This window comes from Trachypithecus francoisi, unplaced genomic scaffold (genome assembly GCF_009764315.1).
Source record: "Trachypithecus francoisi isolate TF-2019V2 unplaced genomic scaffold, Tfra_2.0 Lachesis_group20, whole genome shotgun sequence".
Classification (NCBI taxonomy): Eukaryota; Metazoa; Chordata; class Mammalia; order Primates; family Cercopithecidae; genus Trachypithecus; species Trachypithecus francoisi.
This window is the reverse complement of record NW_022681466.1, coordinates 45183970-45196742: the sequence shown is the minus strand read 5'-3', so window position 1 is coordinate 45196742 and position 12773 is coordinate 45183970. Positions and strand designations below refer to the sequence as shown.

Here is a 12773-nt window from a genome sequence, read left to right as displayed (position 1 = left end):
CTGGTGTTTAACAGCTTATCCAGGTATTCTGGTGATGCTATTGTGCTGCTTAGTTACCCTAAACTCACTATTTTTGCACTGTAATTTTGTTTAATGGTGTGTCATATTTTTACTGTTAAGTACTTGTGTCTCAGTATGTGTATGAAAACAATTACTTACCAGGCACATACATTTATAGTCAGAAACAATGGTGATGCCAACCAACCACAGACGGTCCACATCTAGCGGCTGAGATAGTGACGCCTTAGCTTTCTGATGGTTCAATGTACACAGACTTTGTTTCAGTAACAAAATTATTTAAAATATTGTACAGAATTACCTTCAGGCTGTGTGTACAAGGTGTATACAAAACATAAATGGATTTCATGTTTAGACCTGAGTCCCAATGCCAAGATATCTTATTATGTACATGCAAATATTCCAAAAAACAAAATTCAAAACACCTCAAGACCAGGAAAACATGAAATAAAAAATTTATTTGCTATATTAATTAATTTTTAATAGTTTTTTAATCTCTTTTTTTTTTTTTTTTTTTGAGATGGAGTCTTGCTCTGTCGCCCGGGCTGGAGTGCAGTGGCCGGATCTCAGCTCACTGCAAGCTCCGCCTCCCGGTTTACGCCATTCTCCTGCCTCAGCCTCCCGAGTAGCTGGGACTACAGGCGCCAGCCACCTCGCCCGGCTAGCTTTTTGTATTTTTTAGTAGAGACGGGGTTTCACCATGTTAGCCAGGATGGTCTCAAACTCCTGACCTCGTGATCCGCCCGTCTCGGCCTCCCAAAGTGCTGGGATTACAGGCTTGAGCCACCGCGCCCGGCCAGTTTTTTATCTCTTTATTCTTGTGTTTTGTAAATTATTTGGAAAATAATCTAAAATAATTTTCTAAATGGAGTTTATTCAACCTAGATAGCACATGCTGATGACTGTTTTTCTTGGTAGGAGGGTTAAAAAGATATGTGAAGCAGAAACAACCTTAGTATTAGGAAAGAACTACAAAACTGATTGATTCCGGGACTTTCTGAAGAGTTGAAATAGTGACTGGACTTGCCCCAACCCACCAAGACCCACACCTGCTAGAACCAATGAGACTGATCTAGCTGGAGACTTGAACAAGAACTTAGTGAAATGCTGGAAAGCAGGAAAGGAAACGACCTTGTATAAAACTGAAACAATTAAGGACCCAAATAAAGGGAATATTTAATATTATTTTACCCTCAACAAAAATTTTAAAAGGCAGGAAATGGCAGGATAAATTCAGTAGAGCTTACTAGATTTTTTAAAAAGATGAGATGTTATATTTCTGAGTGTTATTCATGTTGATCTACGCAAATCTATTATTCATTTTATTTTTTTGAGACAGGGTCTCATTCTGTTGCCCAAGCTGGAGTGCAGTGGCACTATCACAGCTCACTGCAGCCCTGACCTCCCAGGCTCAAGTGACCTTCTCACCTCAGCCTCCTAAGTGGCTGGGACCACAGGCGTGTGACACCATGCCTGGCTAATTTTTTATTTTAGTAGAGGTGGGGTCTCACTATGTTGCCCAGCCTGGTCTTCAACTCCTGGGCTCAAATGATCCTCTGCCTCGGCATCCTGAAATGCTGGGATTACAGTCATGGGCCACTGTGCTCAGCATCTTCATTTTAATATCTGTATGCTATCCCATTTCCTACTAAGGAAGAGTAATGATGTTTCTTTTCCCTCTGTTACAAATAGCAAGGCCATCAACATCCTGGTACATGTCATGTTGTTTATCATAGGTAGTGGTCTTGAAGTAGAACTCCTGGGGTTGTGCATCTTCATTTTTGTAAGATGTCAAATTTATTTGCAAGATACTACCCACTTGGTATATTCTTTTAGTTTCTACTCCAACTAGCAATGTGTATGAGACCCTGTTTCTCCATAATCCCACAAACTCTTGGTTTTACCAGCTGTTGTAAATGTTGCCAGGTTGTTTAAGAAAGAATCCCTCTTTTATTATACATTTTCCTGAATATCTTTTCATTTGCTTTTCAATTGGGTTCTTTCTCTGAGAACTATGTGTTAAATCCTTTGACAGTTTTTTTTTCTTCAAATTGTGGTGTTTATATTTTTCTTATTATACAAGACTTTTTATAGAGAATTTATTATAGAGGATGCCAATTCTTTGTAGATTACATACATTGCAAATATCTTCTCCCAGCTTGAGACATTTGTATTTAGTGTAATTTGTCATACGGAAATTTTTTATATTAATGTAGCCAAATTAACACTTCTAATAGATTTACTTTCTGTATCAATTCTTCCCTAGCCTCAAATCTTAAAACATTTTTGCCTATTTTTCTTCTAAATAAGTTTTCCTCCTATAAGTCTTAGTAGGTTTTTTCATTTTGTTTTGTTTTTGTAAATCCATTTGCAATTTTGTATGCTGTGAGGTAGGAATTGCATTTTATCTTTTTCCAAACAGGCAGCCAATTATCTCAGCTCTGTTTATGGCACAGCCAGCCTATTATTCCCCTCTGATCTGTATCATCACGTGTCATAGAGCAGGCTCTTCCTTTCTGTGTTCTATTGTTTCCTTGGTCTGTTTTTACATGAATATATTACACTGTTTCAATTACTATTGCTTCCTAGTAAGTCTTGATATGTGATAAAAGTAAATCTCTATTATTCTTCAAAATTCTCATAACTCTTCAAGCCTCAAAAAAAAATTAGAATCAAGTTGTCAAATGTCAAAAAAATTCCTATTAGGCTTCACTGGAAATACACTCAACTTACAGATCAAGATGGGCAGAACTGTCATTTTTATGACAATGTCAGTGCTCCCATACATGAACATGTTATATCTTACCATTTATTAGCTCCTTAGAAAAGATTTTCAAAAATGTTTAGAATTTCCTCCTTAAAGGTCTTGCACATTTCCTGTTAGATCGAATCCTAGGCACTTTACATTCTGATTTCCGCTATAAATGAAATTGTTTTTTAAATTACCTTTTTAGTATCAACACATTGTCTTCGAGTCTTGTTATTTCTTTGTTGCCTTCTAAAGTATTTGGGTTTCCATTGTTTCTTTCCCAGCTCCTCCCTATGCTTTGGAAAAGTTTGGGCACAATGTACAACTTTCACATGCATATTTTTGACTTAAAAGTTTCATGTTAACTAACATCATCATCTTCTTTTTTTTTTTGACACGGAGTTTCACTTTTGTTGCCCAGGCTGGAGTGCAGTGGCATGATCTTGGCTCACTGCAACCTCTGCTTCCCAGGTTCAAGCAATTCTCCTGCCTCAGCCTCCTGAGTAGCTGGGATTACAGGTGCATGCCACCATGCTCACTAATTTTTGTATTTTTTTAGTAGAGATGGGGTTTCACCATGTTGACCAGGCTGGTCTTGAACTCCGTATCTTCTTCCCCAATAATACAAGGAGCTTACATGAAGTTAAATTTCCCAAATGTTTTGTTCCATATTTTAGTTCTATCCTTTAAAAGTATCCATATCATTATTGTTTTACTCAGTGAATGCTGTTAAAATTTATTTTTAAAACGTTTTATTGCAAAATACATCGCACACAGAGAAAAGTTACAAAATGTGAATATATGCCTCAATGAACTGTCACAAAATGAACGCCTATGTAATCATAAGAAACAGAACACTGCCAGCATCCTAGGAGCACCTCCTCACAACCCTTCCCAAGCACTCCTCCCTGACCTTTCCCCATAGGTAACCACAATCTGATTTTTATGGTAATTATTCACTTTCCTTTATAGTTTTACCACCCAAGCATGCGTTGTTAAACACTATACTTTAGGTGAGCTCTCTATAAATAGAATCATACAGTATGTGTTCTTTTTAAAATCTGGTTTCTTTTGCTCAATAATGTATTTGTTTCACAACTGTATAGCTGTAGGCTATTTATTTTCATTACTGTCTTGTATTCCATTGCATATTTCTATGATCATTCATCCATTTACTGGATATAAAATTCTAAGTTGACAGTTATTTTCTTTCAGCTCCTTAAAAATGGCCTTTGACTGACTTTTTGATTCCATCATTTCTATTGAGAAGACAGCTACTAGCTAGTTGTTGCTTATTTGAAGGCAATTTTCCTTTGCTCTCTAGCTCCTTTTAAGATTTTTCTTTTGCTTTTGGTTTTCAGCAATTTAACAATGATGCCTATATATGTAGAGTTCTTTGGTACTTCTCCCGCTCAGGGTTCAATTAATTTCTGTAATTTATGGACTAACGTTTTCCATCAGTTTTAGAAAGTTCTAAACCATTTTCTCTTCAAATTCTGGTTTTGATCCATCCTCTTTCTCTTCCCCTTCTGGAACTTTAAATACACGCACCAGACCTTTAAATGGTATTTTCTTTCTCTCTCTCTTACTCTCTCTTAATTCCTTTCATTCTTTGTCTCTGGTTATTTTCATCTTCTATCTTTCAGTACACTAATTCTCTCTTCAGATGTGTCTAACCTGCTATTTAAACTCATTCACTTGAGTTAATTTTACTTACTGATTTTCTCAGTTCTAGAATTTATATTTGTTTGTTTTTACAGTTTCCAGTACTCTGCCAAAAATCTCAGTCTTGTCTTCTATCCCCTTGAATGTGGTAAGTATAATTATTTCAAAAGTCTGTATCTGAGAATTCTAATATCTAGAGGCTGTTTCAACCATCTTTTCTTTTTCTTGATGTTGTTTATCTGTTTCCAGTTGCTTTTGATTATAAGCCAGACATTGCATTTGCAAACTAGAAATAATTTGTGACCTTACATGATACTACTTTCCTCCAGGAAGGATTTACAATTCTGCCAGATGCCTAGGGGCACTAGCAGTTTAGGAACCCTCAATCTAATTTTAGGGACTGACATGATTCAAAGCTGATCTTCAGCCTCAGTGACAGTATGTCTATTCCTGGTTAACCCTTGCTCCTATGGTGTACAGCCCTTCAGGGTCCTGACTCAAAATGAGTTATGTTCATCACGTGTCCCCTCCCTCAGGGGCCATGGGCTCTAATCTCTGCCCCCATTACTCCCACTAGCATGTCAAAAGGGCTGATTAGGTTTTAGCAGCTTCATGCAGAACTGGATAATACCTCGAGAGGAACAGTGACCCAGTACACTAGGAGGACCTTTGTTCTAGGCCTCCGTTTTTCTTCTTTGATACCTTCAAGCAAAACATGTTTAAATATTGTGTTGAGCTTTTCTGATAGTCTTCAGTGGAAAGCATGATTCAAATGACCTAATTTGCCACTACTAGAAGTAGCACTCCCAGACTTTATCTATATTTTCACCAATTTTATTGCTCATCGTTTCTTGGATCTACTGTTTCCTTCTGGGTTCAACTTCCTTCAGTCTCAGTACATCCTACTTCATAATCTTCCAACAAGCTTCTGCAACTAGTTAATTCTATTATCCTTTGCCTGAAGAAAAAAAGTCTTTATTTCACCCTCATTCCTGAATGAGAATTAAGCTGGGTATTAACTTTTAAGTTGACAATTATTTTCACTTAGCTCTCTGAAGATATTATTCTACTGTTTTTTGTTCTCTCTGTCATGGAAAAGTTTGCTATCAGCATAATGGATACCCCTTTGTAAGTCATCTCCATGTCTTTCTTTTGTTACTAAGATTTTTTTTTCTTTGGCATTCTCCTATAACAAGTCTAGAAATAAGTTAATTTTCATTTATCCCATATGGACTCATGGTGCTACCTGAATCTGAGTATTTGTGTCTTTTATTAATTCTAGAACATTCGCAGTCATTCTCTTTTTGAATAATGCCTCTACACTATTCTATCTGGACTTCTCGTTTTAACTCTGTCATCTCAACTTTCATCTCTTCTATCCCTTTATCTCTCTGTGCTACATTCTGGGTGATCTCTTTAGGTTTATTCTTCTGTTTACCACTTCTCTCTTCAGCTGAAATTTGTAGTCTTATATTAAATTTGGTTGCTGAGTTTTAAATTTTCATGACTACTTTTTCTATTCCTTTCAGCCTAGGTTGTTGGAGTACCCCTTGGGGTTTGCTTATATCTGACAACTTATGCTATCACTAGGCCAGGACTAATTTTTTTTTTTTTTTTCCTAACATAGGGTCTTGCACTGTCACCCAGGTTAGAGTGCAACGGCACAATGATAGCTCACTGCAGCCTAGAACTCCTGGGTTCTAGTGACCCTTCCATCTCAGTCTTCCAAGTAGCTGGGACTACAGGCATGAGCCACTGCACCCGAATAATTTTTTAAACTAATTTCTCAGCTTGGGGTTTCAGGCTACATAGGTAGCATATATTTATTCAAATTCTAAACCAGCATGAACAAGGATCCATGGTTTACAATTCCCATGGGAGGCCGGGCGCAGTGGCTCACACCTGTAATCTCAGCACTTTGGGAGGCCAAGGCAGGCAGATCACCTGAGGTTGGGAGTTCGAGACCAGCCTGACCAACATGGAGAAACCCCATCTCTTCTAAAAATGCAAAATTAGCTGGGCATGGTGGCACATGCCTATAATCCCAGCTACTCGGGAGGCTGAGGCAGGAGAATTGCTTGAACTTGGGAGGCGGAGGCTGTGGTGAGTCAAGGTCACGCCACTGCACTCTAGCCTAGGCAACATGAGCAAAACTCCACCTCAAAAAAAAAAAAAAAAGTATTCCCGTAGCAAATTTCCCAGCTTCCATTCCAGAACCCAAGCAGTTAAATATTTTTAGTTAATTTCCCTTTGGTGGTGGCAGATATTTTCTAGTCCATGCTTTTCATAGAGACACAACTTGTTTGAAGGTACCAGTTCCTAGTCCACACTGTAAATGGATTCAAGGACTCACTTTCTGTTCCCTAGTGGGTACTAAAACCCAAACCCATACATTATGAAACCAAAAGCTACAGCGCATATCTTACGACTCTAATTTCCTGGAGATTCAGTTTTCTTTCTGAAGAGTTCAATTATGCATTTAAAATAATTTTAGTTATATTTTACCCAGAACTTTTTAAAGTTTTATTTTGTGTTTAATTGGCACATAATTGTACATATTTAAGGGGTACAGTGTATACCTAGCATTTGAAGGTGTTTATAGAAGGAAGGTTTTCTGGTTACCTAGTCTACTGTATTACTAGAACCAGAAAGCTCATGGCATTGTTTTTAAACTTTCTGTCAATGAAAAAAATGTTAGTATTAGGATATTAATCAGAACAGACAAACAGAACCAGTAGAATGTTCGTGTGAGTGTGTGCATTCTTTATGATAAATCTCTATGAATATGTATGTACGCATACACACCCACATACACATGTCAGCCTCCATAATTGTTTTAGCCAATTCCTTGGGAAAAATCTACAATTTCAGAGGCTGACAAGTCCCAAGATCTGGAGTCAGCAACCTGGAGACCCAGGAGAACACACACACATTATTTAGTTCCAGTCCAAAGGCCTCCAAGCCAGCAAGAGCTGATGTTTCAGTTTGCATCCAAACCAATGTCCCAACTCAGGGCAACCAGGCAAGTCAAAATTCCCTCTTACTTGCAGGAAAGTAAGCATTTTTGTGCTGTTCAGGCCTTAAACTGATTGAATGGGGCCTGCCCACATTAGGGAGGGCAATCTACTTTATTCAGTCTATCAACTCAAACGCTAATTTCATCCAGAAACATCCTCACAGACACAACCAAAATGTTTTACCAAATATTTAGGCACTTTATGTCCTAGTCAAGTTGACGTGTAAAACTAACAGAATTAGTAAACTCTAGTTTAATTTTTAAATAATTTCATTTCTGAGACTCAAATCAAGCTTTCCTTTGAGCTCTGACAACTCAATCCTGTCACTCTATAACTGAGCAAGATTCAGCACTAAGTAAGATAGCTTTCTGCATGTGAACCTTACACAATACGATTCCATAAGTCTATTTATGGATTTCATTTCCTCTTTTCTTCCAAAGGATAAATGAGCACAAGTCTCTGGAAGCAATATGGAATAAAAGCGTCACCTGAAAATATATTCATGACCTGTTTTTGCAAAACCTCTGGCTTACACAATCACCTACCTTTGTTTATAGGAATATGTGGGTAACAACATCTGCTCATCACGTAAATCTCCCACAGTCCCTGGTGCAGTGCCATATATAACCTAGGTACTAGGTAAATTTATCTGTAAGTTGCTTCAAAATATAAATCAAAGTAACAAGTTTGCCTCCATAACTCTGGGTCTCATTCATTATATAGCGACAATGTTCACATTACCCTCCTTTGCTCCTCTTCAGCATCAGCAAAAAGTTTGCGAATGTTAGCCTCTGATTCTCCCACATATTTGTTAAGGATTTCTGGCCCATTGACCACTTTGGGCTCTCTTGCATTCAACATCTTGCCAATCTGTCGAGCCAAGAGAGTCTTACCACAACCTGGGGGTCCATATAACAGGATGCCTTTAACATGTTTACAACCTGAAAAGGAAAAGAAAACAGTCTTATATCAGCTAACTAGAATCCAAGTAAGACTCTAAAGCAAAGTTTTCTTCCTGCTTCATATGCACTTTAGGAAAAACACAGTGATGCCATTTACATATGTTAATGTCCATAAGCCATGAACAAGAATATACACCCAAAAATCCAGCAACAATTCCCCTAACTGTGCGAATGCTTGAGGGGCAATGCTGCCAGTTAAAGGTCTTTGGGAGAGCACATTCATGCTATCATTTTGGACAAATACTTCTTACTCTGAAAATATTACTTATTTTTGGCTGGGTGTGGTGGCTCACTTGAGCCCAGAAGCATGAAACCAGCCTGGGAAACACATTGTTGACCCTGTCCCTACAAAATAAAACATCTGCCTCGTTTTACGTATAATGATAAATTATATATAATTATTATATATCATATATGTGTACACACACACACACCATGGAATACTATTCAGCCATAAAAAAGAACAAAATAACATCTTTTGCTACAACATGGATGGAGCTGGAGGCCATTTTTCTAAGCGAAGTAACTCAAGAATGGAAAATCAAATACCGTATGTTTTCACTTATAAGAGGGAGCTAAGTTATGGGTACACAAAGGCATACAGAGTAATGGACTTTGGAGACTAAGAAGTGGGGAAAGTGAGAGGGAAGTGAGGAATAAAAAACTAATATTGGGTACAATGTACACTACTTGGACAATGAGGTGCACTAAAATACCAGACTTCACAACTATATAATTCATCCATGTAACCAAAAACCACTTGTACCCCAAAAGTTATTAAAATTATATCTTTATACTATACCCAAAAAAGCACTCTGTGAAATAATAAATTATTAGATTTCAGTGTCACCTCCTGAGTATGGGTAAAAAGGGAAATTTCTGAAAATGCAATATAAATAGTGTGTCTCTATGGAAAATGGTTTGTCCTTATTTGAAATGGAAGCATTAAAAAGTACATCTTTAAGAAAAAAAGCACAATACATTTGATGACTCACATAAAATCACAAGATGCAAACAACTCTATCAGAAATTTTAGATTCTGAGGAGGAAGACCCTTTGGGCTGTCAGAATTGGTCTTTACTTCTTTCTTTTTGCTGAGAAAAGACTCCTTTTTAAATCCTTGAAAGTAATAAGATCTGTGCCTTTGGTTGAGCATGGAGAGGGAGGGGAAACACTTGATGGCTTACAGTCTTAACCCTTCGCACCACAGAGTAAATCCCTTCCCTAAGAGTCACTGCCCAATAAAATGCTTTTGGCCTTTGACTCACCCTTCAAGTATGAGTGGTAGGGAGATAACAGGAGAAGTCTTGAGCTTCTCCTAGAGGCCAATACCACCAAGCACTACCAGCATCTAAGTTACAGGAATACACTGGATGAGGATGTAGAAGTCTGGCTCCTAATCTTGCCCTCTGAGCCAACTGTTACCATTATGATTTGAAACTATTCATATGTATAAACCATAGCTGGGGCAGGTGGTGGTGGTGAAACATGCATAGAGAGAAGACATTCAGAAAGGAGAAAATGAAGGTTTTCTGAGTACCTACAAAGCACTAGGCCTTCTGATCTCTAACTTCTTGACGTCTACATTTTCTCCAAGTTTATAAACTTCCTCTTAACCATACTGCCTGCCTTCCCTAGTAAGCCATGCTTTCTTTGAAGGACTTTTAACTATTTGGCCTTTGCAAATTTATGTTATAACCACCCCATAGTCCCTGAATACAATATGGTTTTATTGCACTACAGGTTGGCCACAGAGCACAGCTGGAGAAAACTACACCTCTGTGCTACTGACAGTTATCTCCAGGATTTCATGCTATCCAGTTTCAGTCCTATGCTCACTGCTTTCTCAGTTGTGCATGCCACTCTTTACTTGTCTTTGTTAGCTCATCTCTAATTCTCCTTATTAATTATCCAGCTCTTCATGTTCTTCTCAAGAGCTACCCCCTGCTATGAATTCTTAGAGATAACCTAGGTTCCTATTTCACATATTAAAAAAAAAAAAGAAAGAAAAAAAAAGACTTCACCTCTCTGCTTCTTTATCTATAAATTGATCAGCAGACTCATCCATTCTCAACCTATTCTCGGTTCTCAAAGTAGTCTTCCTTCCTCTCCTGCAAGTTTTTATATTGCAATTCTCTGTTTACATGGCTTCTTCGCTATCAAGACTGTAAACTATTCAAGTCCAAGTACGATCTCATTCACCCAGCATAATGTCCAGCACCTACTATGGACTTCAGGAGAGGCTGAATAAGTAAACTGTTGATTCTTTTCCTACAAAACTCAAAGAATATGAAGGACAGAAGACGATTTTCAAAAATTATTTGAAGCTCTTAATTTATGGACTGTGCTTACTTTCATAGTTGAGCTAATTTAAATGCCTAAAAAAACACATTTGCAATGACTGAGACTTTGCAAATTTAACAAAACAAAATAACATAAACACAAGAATCTTAACTTTGCAACTATGCTTCTGTACAAGGAAAATGCTCAAATTAATGTGTTCTGAACTAAATTTACTCAGATATTATAAAATAATTCACAAAATATACCTTGAAGGTTAAAAGAGAGACAGAATGCATATCCATGCAACTTTTTATATATAATATAGATACGTGAAACAATAGAATATATTTAATATAACACCAACAGGAATGTCATAGAAGCTCTAGTCTGCATTAGAACTATAATTCTTTTAGGATCTCAAATGAGCACATCAAAAATATACACTGACACGTAAAGTCTTTCAAAATCTACTTCCACAAAGGAAGCTGTTACTTGAATAAGCAGTGGAAATGGGACTTTATTATTACTATTATTATTACAGCCTATTCTGACTTACTAAATAAGCATTGGTCTCTAATTTTAAATGAGTCATAAAAACTCTTTATAACTAACTCCATTCAACAAAAGGGTACTAAGCTCATGTTTAGACTAGATGCAAAGGTAGGTGTTAGGGATACAAACATGCAAAAGACAGTCCCTACCTGTAGGGCATTTCTGGCTTAGTAGGAAAGACAGAAATAAAAATAGGCTATCTACAATATAATATGACATTATCAGAGATATGTATGAAATGTTTTTGGACTCTAGCCAAGAGATACTGATTCTGCCAAAGTGATGGCAGAAAATTAAGAACGGACTCAGGGGAAGAGCTAACATCCAATGTGGGCCTGGAAGAATGAGTAGGAGATTCACAGGGAATGGAGAGGAAACGCCACCCCAAAGAGAGAGGCTAGAATGATCAAAGGCATAGGGATACGGACACAGACACTGTTCTCTTGAAATAGCCGGTAGTAACCTGCTGTAGCCAGAGCCTTGGAGGGGAGGAGCGGGCAGTGGCTGAAGACGAGGCTGGCAGGCTCCTAACTGGCAGGCCTTGAAACCATGACCATGAGTTTTTAACCTGTTTCATAGGTGATTAAAACCCCACATTTTTGGGTGAGTTATGTAATCACCCTCAGGTGTAAGTGATAACCATGGAAGGAGCACCAGGAGGTATGTGTTTAAAAGCTAACTCTGTTGGTAGAGTGGAGAAAGAACTAGAGACCAAACAGGCAAACAAGAAGAGGCTAGCTGGGGGAATGTTCTGAACTTTTTTCTGGGGACTCCAACTCACTAGCTGACTTTGGATTCTTGCCAGTTAAGTTTTCATACCCCTCTAAGTCCTTTGGAAGCACAGGAACAAATGGGTCCAGGTGCCTCAGGAGGACAACCTCTGTTCCTGCTGATACCCCAGCTTTCTTCTGAGCTTCTCTGGAATATTAAAGCCTGGATCTGATATTGAGGAGCCTCTGATCTCTGGCTGCTGAACTGACTGCCAAGCTGGACTGACTAATGCTGCTGCCTTATTCTCAATGTCTTACATGCCATCTCACTACTCAGAGATAAGTGCCCTAGGTTAGTGACCTAAATAGCAAAGGGCAGGTATAGAAAGAGAAATCAGTGGACCTGATTTAAATTGTCATTTTCTTTCATTCTATTCCTCTCTTTCCCACAGAACAGACTAATGGATCTCCCCAGGAAAATGCATATGCACAAAAAATTTGCATACAAATTTGAGAGTGTTCTTTAATCCTTTGAGGTCCATCCATGGAATCCAAATTAGAAACTCCTGAACGTATTACTGAAATAATCCAGACAAAAGACAATAAACGGAAGAGTCACAGGAAATAGTAGGAAGAGAAAAGAAGATGCGGGAAATACTCATCAAAGCTTAGACACCAAATGGAAACCAGAGAATGAAGAGGAGTCAAGGATGACCTTAAGGCATCTAGCATGCGTACATGGATAAAATGATGGTAACCTCAGCGATACCAAGGAATAGCAAGAGGAAGAGGAATCAGTTTGGAGAGCACAGGAAAT

At 38.0% G+C, this 12773-nt stretch overlaps 2 protein-coding genes across 12 annotated transcripts in view; both read right to left on the bottom strand.

The window, feature by feature from the left end:
- The window catches only part of CDC27 (cell division cycle 27), a 506999-nt gene that overhangs the window by 373175 nt on the left and 121051 nt on the right, over positions 1-12773 (bottom strand). The window lies entirely within an intron of this gene.
- NSF (N-ethylmaleimide sensitive factor, vesicle fusing ATPase) overlaps positions 1-12773 on the bottom strand; it is a 145021-nt gene that overhangs the window by 77324 nt on the left and 54924 nt on the right. For all 4 annotated transcript variants that reach the window (XM_033184116.1, XM_033184115.1, XM_033184114.1 and 1 more), the window contains exon 9: positions 8191-8390. In XM_033184116.1, the coding sequence (XP_033040007.1) occupies positions 8191-8390 (200 nt within the window). The remainder of the gene's footprint in view (positions 1-8190; positions 8391-12773) is intronic.